This window comes from Patiria miniata, unplaced genomic scaffold (genome assembly GCF_015706575.1).
Source record: "Patiria miniata isolate m_02_andy unplaced genomic scaffold, ASM1570657v1 HiC_scaffold_2, whole genome shotgun sequence".
NCBI lineage: Eukaryota > Metazoa > Echinodermata > Asteroidea > Valvatida > Asterinidae > Patiria > Patiria miniata.
This window is the reverse complement of record NW_024037058.1, coordinates 9,536,283-9,558,480: the sequence shown is the minus strand read 5'-3', so window position 1 is coordinate 9,558,480 and position 22,198 is coordinate 9,536,283. Positions and strand designations below refer to the sequence as shown.

At 40.7% G+C, this 22,198-nt stretch overlaps 2 protein-coding genes across 6 annotated transcripts in view; both read right to left on the bottom strand.

Annotated features, from left to right (window-relative positions):
- Window positions 1-5,320, bottom strand: part of LOC119726449 (acetyl-CoA carboxylase-like) — a 68,430-nt gene extending 63,110 nt beyond the window's left edge. For 2 of the 4 annotated variants that reach the window (XM_038198107.1, XM_038198110.1), the window contains exons 1-2: window positions 5,176-5,320; window positions 1,860-2,249 (exon numbers count right to left, since the gene is read on the bottom strand). In XM_038198107.1, coding sequence (XP_038054035.1) covers window positions 1,860-2,155 — 296 coding nt within the window. In that variant the 5' untranslated portion in view covers window positions 2,156-2,249; window positions 5,176-5,320. Of the gene's footprint in view, window positions 1-1,859; window positions 2,250-2,404; window positions 2,422-5,175 lie in introns of those variants that run through there. The other 2 variants (XM_038198108.1, XM_038198109.1) reach the window with 2 other exon arrangements.
- Window positions 5,321-10,649: 5,329 nt separating this feature from the next.
- On the bottom strand, window positions 10,650-20,371 carry LOC119726448 (lysine-specific demethylase RSBN1L-like). Of its 2 annotated transcripts, none has more exons than XM_038198105.1 (5): window positions 19,896-20,371; window positions 17,110-18,001; window positions 16,515-16,688; window positions 15,396-15,501; window positions 10,650-13,590 (listed from the first exon to the last, which is right to left on the bottom strand). In XM_038198105.1, the coding sequence occupies exons 1-5, from the start codon at window positions 20,335-20,337 to the stop codon at window positions 13,243-13,245; spliced, it is 1,962 nt and encodes a 653-aa protein (XP_038054033.1). In that variant the 5' UTR covers window positions 20,338-20,371; the 3' UTR covers window positions 10,650-13,242. The 2 variants fall into 2 exon arrangements, with proteins under 2 accessions (XP_038054033.1, XP_038054034.1); XM_038198106.1 differs by having other exon boundaries at window positions 19,977-20,371.
- Window positions 20,372-22,198: the final 1,827 nt, after the last annotated feature.

The following is a 22,198-nucleotide window of genomic DNA, read 5'->3' as shown; positions in this document are numbered from 1 at the left end:
ACAGTATATTTGCAAAATATATTGCAAATAGGGGCCTTTGTATGAATTTAAAAAAGAAAAGAAAAAAGGAGGCAGGCAGAAAAAGGAAGTGCAGGCGGGGACGACAAATATTTTTTTTTACTTGGCCTTAATGGTTCCCATTACCAAATGTATGCCCATCACAGTATGTAAAAAGGATTGTGTGAGTGACTTCATTGTTACCATGGCAACTATGATGTTGGGACCGATGATTTTCTTTTTCAAAATTTTCCATTCTTATTCCCTTTTCCCCAACAGAACAGTAACAAAATCTACTTCACACTTCATGATTTGTGCAATTAACCCTCCCTCTATTCATGGAGTTACTAGCTCCATGCTCTATTTAAGAGGTCACCATGGTCAAAATGTTTGTATCTCACCTATTTGTGTACAAACCAATGGGGGTCTTGACTAATATTGACCCAAGTAATAACCAGGCTGACAATGTATGTTTCCATTAATGCAAGTGCCTAGTCAAGTGAAAATGGTTGATCAAATCCTAGCTCCATGATCAAATGCTCTTTTCAAACAATCTCTGCGAAATGACTTACATTATAACAAACCCATCACCAGCTACACTGCTTGCTTCATATTGCTTGGAATTAGCGTGTTTTATCTCTTTAACATTCTCTGGGTTCACCATGACCTTCACTTCAAAAGCGTGAATGTTAAAAAGGAATTTTGTTTCAATAGTTCAAACTGTTTTCATCGAGCATGTTGAGGCAGAAAATAATTGGACATTGAAAATACAGTGTACAGCGTACCAGTGTACAATGTATTGTGAATACATAGAGTTACGCAATAATGTGTATAGTTCAATGACCCTGAAGTTATCAGCCCCTGGCTGGGACCATGTCAGAAAAGCAAATGAATGGGAAAACAAACAAAAGTTGGAAAATGGTGTGATGCTTTCTAAAATAGTCAGGAGACCTAGGCCGCACCAATGGCACTCTAACACCAAGGTTACTGATTGTTCATGCAGTTACACTATTTTTAAACAACACAAGATCAAACAAGATCAAATTAAAAGTATTTGAAAATACATGTTTTTGGTGGTTTGTTTTTCTTCAAGTAAATCAAACAAGTGATTGGTTGATAGCACACAAAGGAAATGGATTCACTGCAAGTGTTAACTTGTTCTTTTCCTCACAACCCACTTCTGCAAAAGCTAATCCTAACGATCCCCATCCAGTCAAACTCCAACACCAGAGTTTGTTGGAATCTGTTAGGATGAGTACTGCACTAGTAAAATGATTGTGCTTTACATGGAGTTTGGCAACCACAAATAAACATAATCCAACTGTTTATGTGCACAGTTTACCATATGGTGTTGGAATTTGCAAGGGTGAGGAAGGTTTCTAGTAAATCACCCTAGGAGGTTAGGATTATTAACAGTAATTTCACAGAGAAGTCACACAGAGGTGTTAAGCTTTATTTCTGCTTGTTTTGAAAGGAAAACACTGAAAAGATGGAGCTTTCTTTTCCCAAGTAATTTAAGAAGTTACACTTTTTGCCAGGTACATGTATTTTAGAAAAAATAGTGCATTCGATTCTTTGCAATCAGGTGAGACTGTGAATCTATTGGGTTGATTTACACTGAGTGCAGTAAAGGCACTGCAAACGGTTAAAGGTAAGCACCGTCGATACAGCAATTTTACTTGATTATTCGTTATTATTTTGATATCGATATTGCTGATAGCAATTTTTTAATCATATCGAAATATCAAAGTTTTCGATCAGATTATCGTCAAAGTAAATCTCCCGTTTGTGCTTTCATTCTGTGTTTAATGTTTGCTGTATAATGAAATAAAAATTGCAGTTTTTCCATTTGTTTTTCTTACCGCGCTCGTTTCAACTCCTTCGCAGCATCTGCTTGATTCATAAAGACGTCCCCGTTCGCCATCTCGCCGGCCACGTCTTGACCCTCCTCCTCCGGACCACCAACGGAACCCTCATCGGCTGTGGAGTCCTCCGACAGACGGAACACCACGCGCTTGTTGCTGTCCCGTCTGGACTTGGACGACCGCCGTCCGTTGGCGCTGGTTGACGTCTCGTCGGTTTGGCGGTCCCCATTACTCACCGTGGCTGTTGATGCTTTTTTCGCATCAACGTCCGTTTCTTTTTTACCAGTTGACATCGTGGTTGCTTGCAGGTTACTCAGTCAATAGTAGAATGCTTCTGCTGCACGCATTTCACTCATAAACATGATAAAGATGTGAACACTTGATGTTCTGTAACACGATATTGAAACAGTGATTATTGTTTTATACTAGTGTTAGAGAACAGGCTGCTACTGTTAAATACATGTATGTAGCCTACAGAGTCAGCACCTGAACGAGGATCAATTTCTATCCTGTTTGTCTGACAATATATTACATGTACCTACATTGTACATAATATTCAAGTGTGTATGGGCAAAATCTGTACATTTACTGTGCCCCTACCAGTAAAGGTTTATCTGATAATAAACATCACCTCATACACAAAATACACAGTCAGGCAAGGTGTTTATCAGGCTCAATCAAACCATGGAGCCTGGAGGTAGAATATGATCTGATACACCAGAGACATGCACACAATAGGGAACAAAAGATTACTATACGTCAAAGGCAATTTCTATAGATAAATACATCTCCATAAGGTTTTCACGAAATAGTGTATATGGATTTTACTCAAAAACTAGGAATTTCCATGGTGGGTTGATCTGTCCATGGAGGAATAAGAACACTTCTGTCACAAATGGAAGAGTTTTAGAAAAGGGATATTACCGATAAGTCCCAATTTCAGCCACGAAAATTAATTCTGGTTAAAATAACCTGTAGCATTTTGAAACTACACTTTCAAACTCGAAAACTTTACTACACGTACACGAGAACAAAGAAACGTCTCCACAAGGATACAAATTTCAGTATTTGTGTACTATATGTATACATGTACACTCAACAATCCATCACCAATGCACATTGTAAATCTGCAGTGTCCATACAGGTGTAATACCCAGGATCACATTGTTTATCACTGTGATTATCTTTTTTTTTTATTCAAACAGTCAGTGATTATCATAATTATTATGAATATTGTTTTCACACACATATCCATCCAGTTCATATCATGTACAATACAAGAATGGGACCTTGAGTGCATGCTGCAAACATGCAAAATGAAATCAGGCCAACTTTACTCACTCTGTGACCGACAAAATTCTCCAAAATTTTCATGAGGCAAAGACAAAGTCCTCAATATTCATGATATTTCACCAACCAAGTTTGAAGTCTCAATTCAACTTTTAAAGGAGACATTTCTTCAATACTTTACACCTGAGAGGGATGTCAAGAGATATCACTTTGAGGCCAAAGGGTCTAGACCAGAAATACATGTACATAGGCACTAGCCCATTAAATGTGGTCAAAACAATACTGGACTACATATGTACCTCCGTAAATAAAGCCCACACTTGGAACATGTGCCCGAAAATGTAGAACTTTGTCAAGATTTTATTTTCACATTTTGACTCTGTTTGTAGTTTATAATATGCGTAAGAAGCACACACACCCTCTATAGAGCGATAGAAAACTAGTCCCCCCCCCCCCCCCTTTTCAGACATTTATATTTTAATAGTGTAATTTCATGTTAGAATTTAGATACGCTAGGCCTAATGTGTGCAAAATGAACCTGGAAATTACACAAAAACATAGACGTCTGAAAAAGGGGGGACTAATTTTCTATCGCTTTAAAGAGGGTGAGTGTGCTTTTAAAGCAAAAATAAACTAAGCCTAAATGTGAAAATAAAAACTTGACAATGTTCTACACTTTTGGGTACATGTTCCAAGTGTGGCCTTTATTTACGGAGGAAACTCCAGTAAATTGGCCACATTTATGGAGCTAGGCTGACTATTGAGACATGTGTAGAAAGAGAGACCAGAACCAGACATGCCAGATGTTGGGCTTTGGCACACTTGATTGATGCAGCACTGAAGGGTTGTTGGACTGGATGTTTCAGGTGCCAGTCTATTTTTTTGGGTGCATACCTATGTTCCCCAATACCGATATTCCCCAATACCACTGTTCCCTGAAATCCATACCATACATGTATAACCCTTACCCTAACCCTAAGGATTTCAGAGAACATCGGTATTGGGGAACATATGGGGAACATCAGGTAGGACCCCTATTTTCTTGTATTGCATGTTTTCATTAACCCTATTGCCATTGGGGTCTAGGAAATTAACCCAAGTTCAGATGCACAGGTGAACAGCCACAATTGAACGTTAATCAGTTGCGGTAACTTTCAACCAAATTAATGGCAATCATGCGAATGCAGAGTTATAACGTTACAGTGTACAAACAACTTACAAGAAAACATTTCACAAAAAATCAAGATGGCATTTTTCTATCAAAAACTGTTGGTAATCTTGAAAACTTGGAGGAAAGAAGATTGCTTGGCGATCGTGTAGTGTAGGGCCCGGTTCCTAAGGCTAAGCGGGAACAAAATCCACTTTAAAATTATTGGACCGACCAAACTAGTTGGCGACATTCTCAAATAAACAGCTGCAGGTACATGTATGTGTTTATAGCTCCATGGTCATAGATAGAGGGCCTGGCAGGGTTTTGATTTTTTTAGGGAAATTTGGGGGTAAAATTACAATGACAGCGCAGCTACAACATAATTGACATGATTGAGGTAACACTAACACTACAGTACAGAATGAATTTAAACGATAAAATTGTTTTAGTGAAGCCTGTCACAGTGTTGCAGCTTTGAACTTAACCGCGACTCCGCGAGGTCTAAACTTCACTAGACACCATGCTAGAATTAAAGCCGCATTCTTTCTCAGCCAAATTTCAATTTCTTATAAACTTTGGCTATATTTAACGATATGTGCTATTCATGACATTGTCTACTCCAGCACTATGCAATAAATGTCAATGTGTACATGTATGTCATGTGTTGAAGTCTTGCACTAGCATAGGCAAATTCCTCCTTGAAAAGGTAATATGTCATGTGTTCTTATTCCTACATGATCATGATTATGTATTGATAAATCACTCTACACTGATCACTATTCATGTCCGGAAATTGGGCAAGAACAACAACAAACTTTCCGTCAAGTTCTGTTCTTAAATTATACAGCAAACATTATACAAACACAGACTTACCTCTGATAAGGCAAATTACATGTATATGGAATGGTCAAAACCGAATCTTGTCTTGCTGCTTTGCTTGTTCAGTGAAAACTAAGGTTTTTGTGCACGGGATCAACGCATGGATCTGGAGCTGGCACATCGAGCAAAAACATACGATGTGACGTCACTCGATCGAGCTCTCATTTGCATCCGGGTCTCTCCGACGACTGTTTTATGTACACCATAACTGTGTGCGTGTAAGAAACTTGTTTCGCTAGCACGCTTTAACAGGTGAAATAGTGTTATACTCGCGACATGAAATAGTAAAGATAATTACTAAAGAATCCGGGACGCTTGGAAAAAGGAGTTTATTGGGGAAGACCCCTTTGCATAGAAAAGCCCATGTGGTCGAGGTCGAAGTGTCAGTGGTTGCCGTGAATGCAGTGACCGGAGAAAACGAATCGTTTTAATAAGTTGCATTGTAAAATAAAAACCACAAAGTTGCGTTCGCATATCCATCCATTTTTTTTTACCTGTGCTGTAGCGCTATAGTAGGAGTTTGTTGTGGAATACATGTAATTAAGTTCTCAGATAAAACCAATCAGCCATGCCAGTTGTCCCGGGTTTTTTTTACCGTGTTCAAAAATAATATTTTTCCCAATCATTTTCCTATTTTGTTCCTTTATTGTGCATTGCATGTCTGCTGAAAGGAACTCCACAATCTGAACACTTTCATCTGAAAATACGATATCAACTTTTTCACGTTTTACTTTTTTGTTAAGAGGCACATCTTTCAAAACCCAGCAGTAAAATACACCTATATAGAGTCCGAGGCATACATATTTAAAATGACAACAGACATCAAACGGTAGTGTAGACTTTATGTTACAATGTTTAATAAGATCTCAAAACTAAGAATCATAAATATATCACAATAATTGTCAAAATATTTGAAAGAGTGATTTTTTTTTACAGGCAAAAAATATCATGCCAGTACAACATCAGAATTTATGGTTTTTACCATATACCACAGGAATTCACAGTCCGTCCCATACTGCATGGGAAATCTGTAGTCTAGTCCTATAGTTTTTCCCGTGTAATGTGGGAATTCATAGCCTACTTTATAGTTTGGGCACAATCCAATGCAAAGCCTAGTCTATGGAGTATCCCCTTGCACAGCAAGGGTCTATGATATGCGCACAGATTTGGCGATTAATTATGCAGAACAAGACTGCGTCTTGACTCGAGATTCTGACCATTCAGCCGGCGCCTTCTATCGGGTCTTCTGTAAACCCTTCGTTCTATTACAAAAACATTGCATCCATGCAAATTGGCCAATCCACAGCTTAGTCCACATTTCTTATCAAAATGACATCACAGTCCCTAAAGACCACTGCGATTGGCTGGCGCGTGGGTCGCATAAAATGTACGTGCTACGATATATCAGACGTTCAACCATTAAAGGGAATATACATCATTTGCTTTTGCTGTAATTTTCAGAAATGGATGGAATTGGGGGGTTGGAAATATAAAGCAAATATAGTTACACTGACTTTTTTGAGGTTTTGGGTTCGAAAATGCTATAAAAACCAAGAAAAACAATCATTTTCCTGTAGTCTGGTTCCCTGACTCCATATAAGAAGAAACAGAGCAGTTTACATACATTGTGGAATTGTAAGGTCAGGGAACCAGTCTAGCTGGCTTGTACCCGTTCATAGGTGTGTAATCGATTGCAAACAAGTGCGATGGTCAATTGGGGCCAGTATTTGGAAAAAAAACACCCAGTTTTTTCCAACGCTGGTCGGCCGACCAGCGTTGGAAATTGATACAAAAATACCACTTTTCTTGAAAATGACAGTATACCAGGTGCCATGATTTTACAAAATGCTTTACACTGTCATTCACCAACAGTCCAGCAAGGTGTTTCAAAATGATTTGGTAGTTTTATTTTTTGATGTTTGCAAATGTTGTATTTTCCCTTTAATGTCCGACAGACTATGTAAGGCCATGCATGCATTCGACTATCAAACATTGCCAGGTTTCTGTAATTAAAAAAACAAACTGGGTCTTCACTTAAAAAGAAAGGGGAACCACCTGAAAAAAACCCAAATACCGAGGGAAACAGAATCAATAAAAAATCTTTCCGTTTGCCTCTACGAAATTACCCAATGGGTGAATTTAGGACGGTGGTGGCAGCAAACACACTGGTCCTTTTTCCATTGTTTGAGTCGCATTCAGCATGGCAACTGAACTCAAATATGTTGTAAACAATTGAAAAGGACCGGTGTGTTAGCTGCCACCAACGTCTCACAAGTCTCCCATTCATCTTTCTTGGTGTGGCAACAGCAGCACTTGGTGTTTGGAAGGTTATTGTTCTGACACAAATTCAACTTCAGCAGACAAATGCCTGTATAAAAATACATGTACTGTATGCTGAAAGTATTGTTTGGTTCATGGTATTGCCATATTTTTTTGGGAGACTAGTTTGGTGTATTACCTGCAATGCAATAAGCCATTTGTGTATAACCTACATGTAGATACCCTTTGTGAGTTAAAGTTGAGTACACTGACTTGCTCATAATGCTTGGCACGTTTTAAACTTTGAATTCTCCAGACCAAAGACACTTGCTATATCACATGAATCGGGGCAAGCTCTTGCATAGTTACGCAAGAGACGCTCAGCATCAATACATTGTTTGCGAGTTAGCCACGCCCCTTAGACAACCCTATGGAGTTTTTGTACACTAAGTTTTGTTTGTCTCAGATTGTGTGCGTTCCATTCGTGTATCATGTCATTGGACAATATTTCACAAGCTGCCTTGACGAGATTCTACCGCGATAGGTCAAAGACACCAGACCATTCCAAATCACGTGATATAGCAACAGTGTTTTTGGTCTGGAGAACTCAAGGTTAAAACATGCCAAGCATTATGAGCAAGTCAGTGTACCAGATGTTATTCAAATTTAACTCGCAAAGGGTATAGGTTATTCGCAAACAGCTTATTGTGTCATTTGCTTGCCCTTGAAGCAGAGGTTTTATTAAAATGGTCTAATTTGAGCTTGTAGTATCACATTTTTACTTGTTTTACCATTTCACTTGCAGTTGGTAGCACACCCTGATACGTCGACAATATTATTTATGAGCAAAAAATAATTGCATTTTGTACCACATTCTACCATGTTATCTGGGTGCAACAAAACAGAAATTGAATGATATTAATTTAAAATGTCAAATGAGATTTCTATAAATCAACACATACATGTATATCAATAAACAAATTAATGAGCACAGTGTCATTTGTCTACAAGAAATCAAGATATTTCAAAGCACAAAGACATGATATTTATAAACGAATGATTCCTCAATACTTTTTAGAATATTTCATAAAATCTTTTTGGACAAAAAGAAACAACCTGAACTACACAATTCATATTTATCAAGCTGCCTGTCACCACATGCAGAAAAGTAACTCCTTTTTTGGATAATTGATGTACGAACTCAATCTTTGAGAGTGGCTACTCTGGGAGTAAAAGAAAGGTTTCACATCGAAAACAAAGTTGGAAAAAAAATTATAAAATTCTCATTTGAAATACAGTTTTGCCATTCAATGCATGTGATTGCCATAGTAGTATAATGAGGAATTAGCCCCCACCTTTTTCAAGTCATCTACATATGTACATGTTAAAATGCAAGAATGACATGATGATGGCCTTGGCCGCTCGCACTGTCACATTCCCAGCTTTTGTGTGATCTTGGCATCTCTGAGATATTACTGTATGGCAAGTGTATGCAGTGCACAAAATGGAGACAGGTGTGGTTTAGTGGAGTTAATATCTGCGTCTGGACTACCGGTACATGTGCTTGGGTACATGTGTGTCACTGCCAACCATAGGCAAGTTAAAGAGGTTGTGGAATGCTTGAAGACATTTCCGTCATTTTTCGGGTATATGTAGCCTAAGGTGTGATGAAATAAAAACCACTGTTTCTGTCATGAAATGAGTACAAAAGGTACTTTTGAGAGCTGTTTTTCAGGTCCAGTTTCGACCCGAACGTGCAACTGTGTAAAAGTCGTCGTTGCGGGCAGCAAACAAAACACAGTAAATCGTGACGTAATAAACAGGACTCCCGATGCGCAGTGGCATACACGAGTCCTGTTTATTACGTCACGATTTACTGTGTTTTGTTTGCTGCCCGCAACGACGACTTTTACACAGTTGCACGTTCGGGTCGAAACTGGACCTGAAAAACAGCTCTCAAAAGTACCTTTTGTACTCATTTCATGACAGAAACAATAGTGGTTTTTATTTCATCACACCTTAGGCTACATATACCCGAAAAATGACGGAAATGTCTTCGAGCATTCCACAACCTCTTTAATATTCGCCTGCACTGCAGCCTCCATGTACATGTACGCATGACAGTGGCAGCTGATTTTCACAATAACAAAGAATACTCCTACATTAAACTTCTGTGGTAAATCTACATATCCAAGACATCAGTTCTACCTATTATTAATTCATTAAAAGTATTACAAATGATCCCTGATTTAATTTCATTGAATTAAAATGTGCACTTTTGCAAACAAATCTTAAACCAAATTGGTCTCAAATTCCAAAAAGAAAACAGCACTACAAATTCGTTAGGCCTAAATCTTCCAATACTACAATATTAACCAAAAAAAAACATTCACGGAAACATCAATTTACAATTCACTGTACATTTTGTAATCTCTCACCTTCCTACATGTACATGTATGAAGTACCTCTACACGAAACTGATTTAATGAGCTTGTCTAAAATAGAACCCACCACACAACTTGAATGCAAACAGTTGTGTGTTAAGCTTTTTCATTTGACATGTGGAATATACATGTAAATAGTTGCCTACATGTACTTGCCTAGGTACATTCATGTAGTCACAGTGTAGAGTCAAATTTGGACTCTACGATGTATTGGTTGAATTGCGCATACCTCATTACATGTAATTAGCACTGACGTATGTGAGGTAAACGAGATCAGACATTAGGCCTATCCGGTTCGTTAGTGTGACGTCATCTCAATTCAACCATGCTTACTTCACACGGTGTAGCACAGCACGAATGGAACCATAAGTTAACGCACCTCGAGCGTTTATCCAATGGGCGCTAGAAATCAGTGGTACGCGTGCGTGTATGACATTTTTACTAATGAACCGGATAGGAATCCACATGTCATATACCGGTAACAACATGATATTTACCTCTCACACTTGAAACTGAAAGCCCTTAGAGTGTACAGGTTCCCAAAAATCACAACCGAATAAAATACATGTACATGTTCATGAATGTACAATGTATGCGATTATAACATCACAATTTTTGACAAAACTGTATGCTGAGGTTACATTGTACATAGTGTACATGTACAATGCACAATGTACGTACCGTACATGTACATGACACAGACTTTCGCCTGAACAAAGCAAACTGCTTCATTCAACAGCACATGTGCATACATTATTGTTGTAATTCACTCTTGGGTGGTTGAGGGGGACACTACATAGTCAAAATGGTTGATGCGGGCGTAGCGGATGCCAGCCAGTCGTAGCTGATTCATGCTTGGCATCCTCAACCCACTGAATTCACTGTAACTCATTAAAAGTTTGTACGTTGTCATCCCGAATAACTGGATGTACTTTACAAAGTTTTTATATGCAGTGACAAAAAATCTTGCTAGTCAATCTGTGTACGATCCCACTAGGGTTCGGATGTGGTTTTGGAGCCTAATGGTGACATAACATTTATACTATCGCCCTTTCCAATTTGAATACAACATCTCATCCAGCATTATTTTTTAAGTGTGAGGTGGCTTCGCTTTTCATTATTCTTATTCTTCAACTACCGTACTTGGTTGTTTTAAACCACAATCTTTTACATGTAAAAATGTCACTGTTCATTGCATCGTGCACATAAACAAAAGAAAACACTTCAAGATTTAGCTCTTTCAAACTCTATTATCTAAAAGAATCCAAGATAGACTTGGGAAAAAATCATTACACATGTATTACAATGTAACTCAAAACTAATACAAGCCACATGATGATCGACAACATTGTGAACGTACATGTATTAAAATAATCTCAATGTTTGCATTATGACAGATCTACATGTAATAAATAGTTTTCCTGAAAAAGACATTATTTACAAATTTTGTCTACAATAAATAGTAAAGGCCATTGTGATGGTAAAAACATTCTATCTCTACAATGTACAGGTGGAATGACAATTAGAAAAATGTACATTCAAAATTGAACTTGAATATCTTCTGAAAATGGCTAAAATAATACATCTGTGACCTGTAGTCTCAAATGTGGACCTCAAATATTGCCATCTGACAACAACAGCGAGAACTTTAAATTTGGGTGTAATTTCATGTCATTGGATGAGGCATGTGTACAACCTGAATGTGTTCACGATAATGCCAAACTATCTGATACCCTGACTTGATGTGTATATGTACACATTAAAACTACCAAACGAGTATGGACTTGCTGAGGACCAGTCTCGGTTACAGTTTGTTCCAAGAACGATGTTCAATAAAGCTTTGGCATTTGCTTTTTTCGTTAACCCTATAAACTCCCTACTAAGTTTTACTAAGTTTTTCGATCATGTCGGTGAACATTCATCACTCACTACGCTTAACATACTGCTTCAGGACCAAATCCGTTGAAATCCACCTCTGGTGCTGGTGGACTTTTTTATGGGCTTGGTACACATGGCTTATCTGCCAAAGTCCCCCAACATGGGGGAAGGGGGTTGATTTTGATGGAGTTGGTAAGGTAAGGGTTTAGACATGATGGAAGTCTTTCCTCACTGTCATGAGACAAATTTACCTTTTCACCCAAACCACAGAAAATAGAAACTACAAAAACCAACAAAGGACTGCCTGAAGATGACTGAAGATATGAACCTAAAGTTCTCGGGTTTCAACCGCAAGTTACCGCTTGTTTAATTTTCCATAGTCACAATTAAACATCTGGGAACTCAAGGTTTACCTCAAGGTTTTATGAGGTTGAACATGGTTTTACGGGGTACCTCGGGTTTCAACCTCAAGTTACTGCTTGTTTCATTTTCCATAGTCACAATTAAACATCTGGGAACTCAAGGTTTACCTCAAGGTTTATGAGGTTGAACATGGTTTTACGGGGTACCTCGGGTTTCAACCTCAAGTTACCGCTTGTTTAATTTTCCATAGTCACAATTAAATAGCTGGGAACTCAAGGTCTACCTCAAGGTTTTATGAGGTTTAACAGGGTTTTACGGGGTACCTCGGGTTTCAACCTCAAGTTACCGTTGTTTAATTTTCCATAGTCACAATTAAACATCTGGGAACTCAAGGTTTACCTCAAGGTTTTATGAGGTTGAACATGGTTTTACGGGGTACCTCGGGTTTCAACCTCAAGTTACCGCTTGTTTCATTATCCATAGTCACAATTAAACAGCTGGGAACTCAAGGTCTACTTCAAGGTTTTATGAGGTTTAACAGGGTTTTACGGGGTACCTCGGGTTTCAACCTCAAGTTACCGCTTGTTTCATTATTCAGACTGGATTTGTATTTTGCCTTCTCTTATTCAGCCAGTCCCAGGCACTGACGCTGACTGGCACTGCAGTCAAGCTGCCATGGTGGTAGAGGGCTCCATCAACAAGATGAATCAAACCCAGTCTTGGGAACTTTGGCATCCGGACCCAAGAGTGCATACCTCACACGCCCCGTATTCAGGCAATGCAGCCGTAATGGAGGTATGCACAGTTTCTAGGGTCCAAGTGCCAAAGTTCCACAGACTTGATTTGATTTATAGCCTAGACCTAACCAGGGAGCAGCTGCATTGGGAGAACAAATTCCAAATGTACGGTATGTCCCCCAAAAAGTGTCCGTCTAAATATTTCTTAAATAACAACAAAACCATAAAGTAAATTTTGAAAGATGGGTGTACAGGGACGCTTCCCACAATGCTTCCCATTTCCTTCACAACATCTTGTGAAAGAGATTGATCTTCGCTAGCATCCTGGACAGCATGGTGAGTACAGGCAAGACATCCACTGATGTCAGACTTACTGTGTACTACGACTCTGTCTCCATCTTAACTTCAGGTTCAAACACCTCCTGACTTTTGGGCTCCGTCTCCTGTTCCGCCTCTTTTCCTGTTTCCGCTTTTATTCCTGTCTCCGCCTCCCCCTTTTCCGCTTCCTCCTCCTCCTTGACGTCCTCTGTGTTCTTCTCCTGATCTGGGTAATACATCTTGTGCCTCATGTGCCAAGCGATGCTCACACAGGCCGACGTGGTCTTGAACTGGTGAACGACGTTGCGCGGGATGAAGTAGAGGTCGTTGTCGCGGAGTTTGATGCGGGCGTAGCGGATGCCATCCCGTCGTAGCTGATTCAGCTTAGCATCCTCAATCCACTGAATACACTGTAACACATTCAAATGTTGTACATTGTCATCCCAAATAATCAGATGTCCGGAGTTTCTGCGTGTGTTCAATTCAAATCTACTTGTAACTGAATGCATGGGTGGTTACAGTGGTAAGTGGACAACACTGTCCATGAAGCTCTGTACATGTACAAACTGAAAGAGTCGGTTCAGTCTGACAATCATTTCTCTTGTCTAAGATGTTCATTTTGGAAGTCGGTGTGAAGTAGGGAAGATGGGGACGTGCCTAACAGGAGTAAGGTTATTTGATTTCCCAACACCTCTATTATATTACCAACTTTAAAAAGTGCGCGAGTTTAATCATAGCAAGAATCACAACGTACAAATGTACAGTTGACGCCATTTGTACATAACTTGTTTCATCTGGATTTTGCTTGGTAAAACCAGTCCCATTAATTTTGCACATAAATGCATGATCAGGTCCGAGGTGTTTATGTTCACTATAACCAGATTTTGTTGTAACCAATCGAGGGCCTTTGAAAATCAAAGCAATGGAGGATTTTGTAGGATTGAGGGCATAACACAATTTTGCCTCTGGAGGATAATGGAGGATCCAGGTTTAGCAGTCCCCAACTGAGGCTGGAGAAATTGGAGGAAGCCTGGTTTTGCCAAAAACATGATTCAGGATGTTACATTTGTACTTGTTATTTATGCATACATTGGGCAAGCATGAGCCTCTTGACTCCAATTATTTAAGGCCTTGGCATTGCCAACCCACAATACAGGATAACAATGGAGGATTTCAATAAGTTACACAGGCTTAACGAACTCATAAGAGCATTGAAATGCGATTACGCGATTACATGCCAGCACACCCCATGGAGGATTTCAAAGGATCCAGACAGAGGCTGGATAATTTTTGAAGGATTAAAGTGCTGAAGAGTTTTCTACTCTCTGCCGTTGGAGGATATTGGAGTACTCAGGTTGCTTCTGGGCAAGAGAGCTTAGGGAGTCAGGGTTAACAATGCGAGTCAACTGTACCTTTACCTCTGTGGGGCCCTTCACTGACAACACTATTTGAATTTCAAACGGATCTCATATCATCATTAGGACAGAACAGGCCTGTCAGTTCATACCTGTAACTCTTGTTCAAGCACTGCCATGATATCGGTCTGCGTCTACAATAACCTTAATACTCTCCTAGGTCCTCTCAAATCCCCCGGGAGGCTTCGAAGGATTTGGAAGGAATGAGGGATTTGGAAGGTAGAGCCCCATCCAAAATTAACCCCAACTCCCTAGGCATTTTTGCCAGGATGCAACCTCAATCCTGCAAAATCCTCCAACTGCCTCCATGTAAAAATTGCATATACAGCTTCTCAATCCTACGAAATCCTCTGTTATTTCTTGAATGTGGTCCTTAAAGGGGTGACAACTGCCCTAATCCTGCAAAATCCTCCAGCAATCACTGTCAATACGTTGAGGCAGAGCCAGCGACATCCTGGAGCAGTGCGGAGGATTTCAAGTATAATCTAAGCCTAAATTTATGCAAGGTTGAGCATAAACAACACACGGTTCGGCCCAAGACCTTGACACAGTGCATCCTCCAAAATGAGCTGCACATTTTTGCCATATAGCCTCAATCCTGCAAAATCCTCCATTTTGCAAAGAGGATTTTTGAGGATTTGGGAAAGTTAGGGTTACTTTACATGGGGCTGGATATCCCATGAAAGTTTTACGTACAAAGGAAGTGCCATTAACTGCACAGTGGAGGATTTGGGAGGATTCACAGGTGTACCTAGCACAAACGTCCAGAGAGTTGGGGGGAGGGATCTAACTGAACTAACCTGTGAGACAGGTGGCTCATGCAAGTCAAGTTGGAGACCCTCGACGACATCAAAGAAGTTCGCAGCAGAGAACGCTACTACATCTTTCACTTCCCGATCAGGACCACTGTTAAAAATAAATAAAAACTAAAAAATGTACGTAGTCTGATATTAACCCTAACTCCCTATTGTCTTTTACTAAGTACTGGACCAAGTCCCTCAAAATCCATCACTGACCCTGCTTCACATAATGCTTTAGGACCAAGTCGGCTGAAATCCACCACAAGACCACCAGTACTATAGGTGGATTTTGATGGACTTGGTACTCATGGCTTGCCTTCCAAAATCCCTAAAATGAGGAATTGATTTGGGTGGAGTTGGGAAGGTCTGGGTTAACTGTACCCCATTGATTGACAAGCAGCAGCTTTTGGAGCTTGTTGTTCTGTGCAGGAACATCACTGTTCGACTGTTATGGCGGCCACAGGTCAACCTGCGGTTTGTGTATGCAGCGACTGAACTACCTACTGTGAGGGTCTCTGGCCGCTAAAATCATAAAACATTTGTTCTTCCCCAACTGATTTGCACATTGTAGCCACATGAGGTCGCTGTTCGCGCTTCGCACAGTGCATACCGCTCGGCTAGTGTTTATGTTTTTAGCAGCCAGATACCATCACGGACACTATCCACGAACGCCTCGCCTAAGGCTAGTTCAGTCATGGCGAAAGTAAATCGGAGGCCAACCTTAGATCTATTGAGATTCCCAAGGCTTCAAATATTTGTTATAACAGAGACACTACGAAACTGATGACACAAGATTGCGGTTTGGTCAAGTGGGTAATGGGGGTGGGGGTGGGGAAGTGTGGGGGGTGGGGGGAGTGTGGGGGGGGGGGGGGGGAGTGTGGAGGGGGGGGGGTGGGGGGGAGTGTGGGGGGGGGAAGTGTGGGGGGGGGGAAGTGTGGGGGGGGGGGAAAGTGTGGGGGGGGGAGGGAGATAAATGGACACCATGGTTATAGTACATGTAGTAAGAGGCATAGCAGGCATCTTCTTTCTAATAGAGACTTGGAGATGAGATGTGAACTACTTGTTTCGTTTCAGAATAGGAAAAACAAATGAGACAAAATGGCTTGTGCTAGACTTTACCCTTCATCCCCAGCATGCACTGCTTTGAGCACTCCCACGGCAGCTGTTGTCATGCGATCAAATCCCTGACCGACGTGATCAGCGTGACATCGTGTCCTGTCTTCAACCAACATCTCTCGTGGTTCTGACGCCCTGGGCAGGTACTGTAGGTTTCGTAGCTCGTTGACAGCAGCTCTGTGTATACAATAACGCAGCAAAGAAATGAAATCTAATTAAAAATTGAGTCAAGAGACACATATTAGAAGGCCATGAACATGATGGATGCTCACACAAACATTTTAGATCCATTCCGAGGCATGTAGAATGAGGCACACATTTGAACTAAGTTAGGTAAAATGCTATGATGTGATGTCCCCATTTAAATATTGGTTTTGGTTTGTAACATCAGCTGATGTTTGCCAAAAATGTTCAAGCATACGTTCTAGACGATACATGAAGCAAAACAAAGCTTTCTGCCAAGCATCTAGTGAATTTTTGTAGAACTGTAACTTGAATGTAGATGTAACAGAACTGCTCAAGTTAAAAAAAAAACCTATTTAAAAAAAATTTTTTTTATTGTGTTTACAAATTTCTCTGCATCCTTTCAAATGTTTACCTTCTTTTCTTCATGGGAGATTTTGGCATGTCAGCAGTTGGAACCATCTGTTCTCCTGGCCTTATCCACAAGATTGGTCCGTCATTGCTCTCTGTCCGTTTCTCCATCTTAAGGACAGATATTGGTCCCCAAGGCATGACATACTTCAAGAACGGGTCCTGCTCCAACATGTCCACAAACTCCTCAAAGTAATCCCCGACTTCTTCGTTGACAGTTCCTACCAGGCTCACTTGGAGTAGCGGACCTGACCGGTAGGTCCCGCACCGATATGTCCGCCGGACGTCTTTGCGAAACTCGGGCATGGTCGTAGTCAGAAGGTCCGACTTTCCCATGAGCTGGCTCTTGACCGACATGTTGGGATGGTTCATGGCGAAGTAGTCTATAAGATCCGGAAGGTACGCCGCGGCACCATGGACAATCCCCATGACGTGGTTGGCAACACCAGGTTTGTTCTCGCCGTACACATTGTCAAAGAACTCCTTGACGAAGCGCTGCATTTCTTCGTCGTGGAGATGCGCGATTTCCTCTGAGTAAACATGCAGCACCGAGGCACCACCATTGGGTTGATGCTCGACGTGAATATACCTGCTGAATTCGCCCTCTTTCTCAATTTCTCCTGAGCCGCATTTTTTCAGTAGCCTGTCTCTGTCAGAGATGTCGGACACTCTCCGTAAGGTTGGCGGGGTATCAATGTGAACATCTGATACTGGCACATGGCTGGCCTTCTCGCGATGGTGGTGATGGTGGTGGTGGTGATGGTGGTGGTGGCGCTTGTGCTTTTTAGGCTTCCGCTCATAATCCACTTTCTTGATGTGCAATTTCAGTTTTGGGCAGCCAACCTTTTTGACGATTCGCGGCGAGATGCACATATTGCCATTTTGTTGGCCATCGCCTGAAAGGACAAACATTTATCACTGGTTTTAATTGTGTCTCAAATGTGATCAATGATCATTCATTTGTATCACGACAGTATATTACTCGGAATCTCCATTGAGGTCTTCATACATTGTATACATGCACATTATTTGTAGTATAGGCAGGCCTAGGTACAGTCAGAAATTTGGGACTCTCAATAATGTGTATGAGAGTCCCAAAACTTAAGATACAATGTAGTAAAAACATGTGCAGAAAAGAGTACATGTACATGTATACTGGCTACATATAAATGTAATGTTTTCTTTTCTTTTATTTAGTCCTAAATATTTGTTGATGAAAATGCATTTTTTGGCGATGATTTTAAATTTTATGTACATTTTTTTTGAGCGGCGATTCTGTAATGCAAATTAAATGCCTAGGCTACTCGGCGGACGGAACTTGCTTGGTACCAATTCCAGACTTTGTCAGAATTTTTAAAAATATGATGTACATGTAGGTACATGTACATCACTGCACTTAAACCATTGCTATGACATCACAATATTGTTAAAAGTGTGGATTCGGATTTACAAATCTCTTACACTGGTCACAAAGTGTGGATTCGGAACGACAAATCTTTAGTAAAGTGTGGATTTGGAATTATGAATCCACATTTTGAACACGTCGGACAATTGTTCTCCATAATGAGCATGAATAGGACCGTCTGCGTGAAAATTTGCTTTCCGAAAATTACCAATGCATCTTCACTGTCAGATTCTCTGCTATCAGGAAAATCTACTTTAGTCAGAAAGAAATCGTCGTCTGTACTATCCATTATTCACGTAAGGAGCCTATACACACAAAATGACTTGGTTGTACGGGTGTGGCGATACAAATGCTAAACACGCCAGGAAAAAAATGTTGCAACCTGCCGCAACTTTCGAGCTTGTGTACAAAGTCTATGGAGAGTCATTTCAAGTATTTCCTAACAAAACTGGAAACATTTTGCAGTCCCAGATTGATTCATGTATTATCATCATTTTTGCAAGGAGTGACCTTCATTGCGATGATATATGAAGAAAAAAGTGGCGTCAGGTTGCAACATTCTTTCCAACACTTCTGTTGACGCAATGGTTCGAGTCGAAGAATACACTCGCAAGTGTGGATTCTTATTTACGAATTCACTCGGCGCTTCGCGCCTCGTGAATTCTTAAATTACGAATCCACACTTTCTCGTGTATTCTCCTTAACGTAATTTTTTGTACATGTACAATGTTTAGATGTACGTTACATGTACATGTACGTTACATGTACTGTACACCAAAGCATTTAGACTTGGGGCCAAAACAAAACAAACCAAAACAAAACAGCGACTCGCACCCATCAAATTGTTTTCAACCAGATCATGATAAAATACTATTTTCCAGGGCCTTATTTAATTATGTAAAAAACATTTGTCACCTTTCAACATGCATGCCATGCCAAAGTAATTGGACATTAGGAGACCCTCTTTTGTCAGGTTCATTATTTCTTTAAAATATTATTAGAATAGTCCTTTTATCCCTTTAATCTTTGTTACTAATTTTATGAACTGTCTGTCTAACAAGTAACATGAGGAGAGTGGCCTGCTTGTTTGACCATTCGCTTTTGAAAAAATGTTGCAACCTGACGCCACTTCCTCGATTGTGTACACACACTACAAAGTCTATGGAGAGTCAAGAATTTTTTTCAAGTATTTCCTAACAAAATTGGAAATGTTTCTAAGTCCCAGATTCATGTCTTATCATCATTTTGCAATGAATGACCTTCATTGAGATGATTTATGAAGAAAAAGAGGCGTCAGGTTGCAACATTTTTTCCTTCGTTTCTTTTGTTTTGTCTCTTTTTTTTCAATTTCCATTTTTCTATCTTCGTGATCGTATTTGTTTTACCTGTCATGTTTGTCATGTTTGTCGTATTTGTTGATAGGCCTAATGATGGTGTTATAACAGGAACAGCTGCAGGTGAGTTACCGTTGATAGGCGGATTGTCAATGTCATCGGAGGCCCGGCCCGGTGAGTAGGACCGCGTTCGCCTGGTAATCTTCACCGAACCCGGACTGGGCGACACATCCGACTCGCTCGTGCTTGAATAACGCTGCCTGTAGCCGCTGTACATCTCTTCCAAATATCCCGAACTCGAAAGCCTTCGATAGTCATGATGCACGCGCCTTCTCTTCCCAATTTCTGGACTCGTCGGTGGAGAGCCTATTGGAGGTTCTTGAACGACTGTTCCTTCGACGGGAATTCTCGGCAGAGTGTTCAATTCAGACTCGTTTTTGTCCTCAACAACGTGCGTTGTTTGAATTTCGTCAGCCATGCTCATGGCAGCCATGTTGATATGAAAACTTCCCGGATGTGGAGTTAAGTTGTTGGCTTTTAATTAATATACGGTGGCCTCGAATGGACATTGCTGGAATCCCGAACGTCAAGTTGAGTACCGGTGTGGAAGGTAATTCTGTCCCCCGGTAAAAGTGTCCGGGGGGGGGGGGGGACAGAATTACTTAGGTAAAAGTGTCCTCCCTGGCCCGTTAATTCTGTCCCCCTCTAGGTAATTCTGTCCCCTCCAGGTAATTCTGTCCCCCAGGTTTTTTTGTCCCCCTCTTTTGAAACCCGGAAAGTTATTGTTTTGATGAATTCACTCTACAAGGTATGCATTTTTATACATTTTGGACTTTTAGTCTGCCCTTCATGTGTATATAAAATAATTAATTTAGTCTATTAGATGATACGTGAACACATTGTTTCGATTCGGAGTACAGTACGGTGAAGTCTATCGCGATTCTACCGCGATAGGTCAACACAGCGGCGATGCATGGCGATGGCCCTCGTCTCATTGATAGTATGATACAACGTCTCCTTGGGTTGGTCTGTGTGCCCATCATAGCGCGTAACGAAATTTCCTATTGGACGAATTTCCATTGTAGAGGGAGACGCATGTGAACACATGTTATAATCACTGCCTCAAATCTTGCAGCATGTACTGGCGCGTGCGACACGCTGCTGCTCTCAGTACATACTGCATGGGGACACATTTACCAGTGGGACACTTTCACCGTTGGGCAGGGGGATATTTTTACCTGGAGGGGGACAAATTTACCTAAAAGTAGGTAAAAGTGTTCCCCCGGACACATTTACCGGGTCACGAGCCAGTAAATGTGTCGGGGGGGGGGGGGGGGCACATTTACCAGGGGGGACAGAATTTCCTGTCACACCGGCGTGCAGAATAGCGCCGTCTTTTGGCATATGTTGTTTTAGCTCATGTTTTACGTTATCATCAAACTTACATTCACACAATACTCGAAGTGCTTCCAGAAAAAAATATCCATGTATGTTACAGTCTCACGTCCTTGTTTAAAAAAACAGTCTTATTCAACGTGGTGTAAATTACTGGAACAGTCTTATTTATTTGGTATTGTTATGTCTTTGCACCTGCATACACACTCAATTGCTGTTGTAGTTTTTTGTCCTGTCCCATTGTCTGTCCCTAGGTTAGGGCTCAAAAGCATTTTTGCTTCACCCAAACCTAAATGTTGACCTTTGTGTACAAATTTGATATTAAACTTAACCATGTATTTCAACTTATTATAAAAACTGTACATTTCCTTTTCCAGGGACAGCATTGAATAAATGTACTACATTGTATTCAAACTTGTACGTGCAGCCATTCTCTGTGGCATATGCCGTATATTCTGCTTGGCGTCCCTCTTTTATGCTTGTCTAACATAACTATCAAGCACATTTGCAGGCCCCAGCAGTATGGTTAGATTGTGAGATGAAACTAGCCCGTCTCAGTGGCGGATCTAAAGGGGGTGGGGTGGGGGGGGGGGGTTCACCCCCTCCCCTTGGGCAGCAAAAACAACAGGAAACTCCCACTTGACAGACCCCCCCCCCCCCCATTGAAAGCTGGATCCGCCCGTGCGATTAATTATGCAAAACAATATCGTCTTGACCTCGAGATTCTGGCAATTCAGCAGGCGCCTTCTATTCAGGTCTTTCGGTAACCCGCGTTGTTGTATTACAAAAGCCGCATGGCATTCAAATTGACCAATCAGAAGCTCAGTCCACATTTCTGATCAAAATGACGTCTCAATTTCGACTGGCGTGCGGGGTCACATAAAATGTGCACAATTTGCATACGACAGAGAGGTTAGACGGAGAAAGAGCTCCGTTGGACATCTGCATGGTGAAACTCA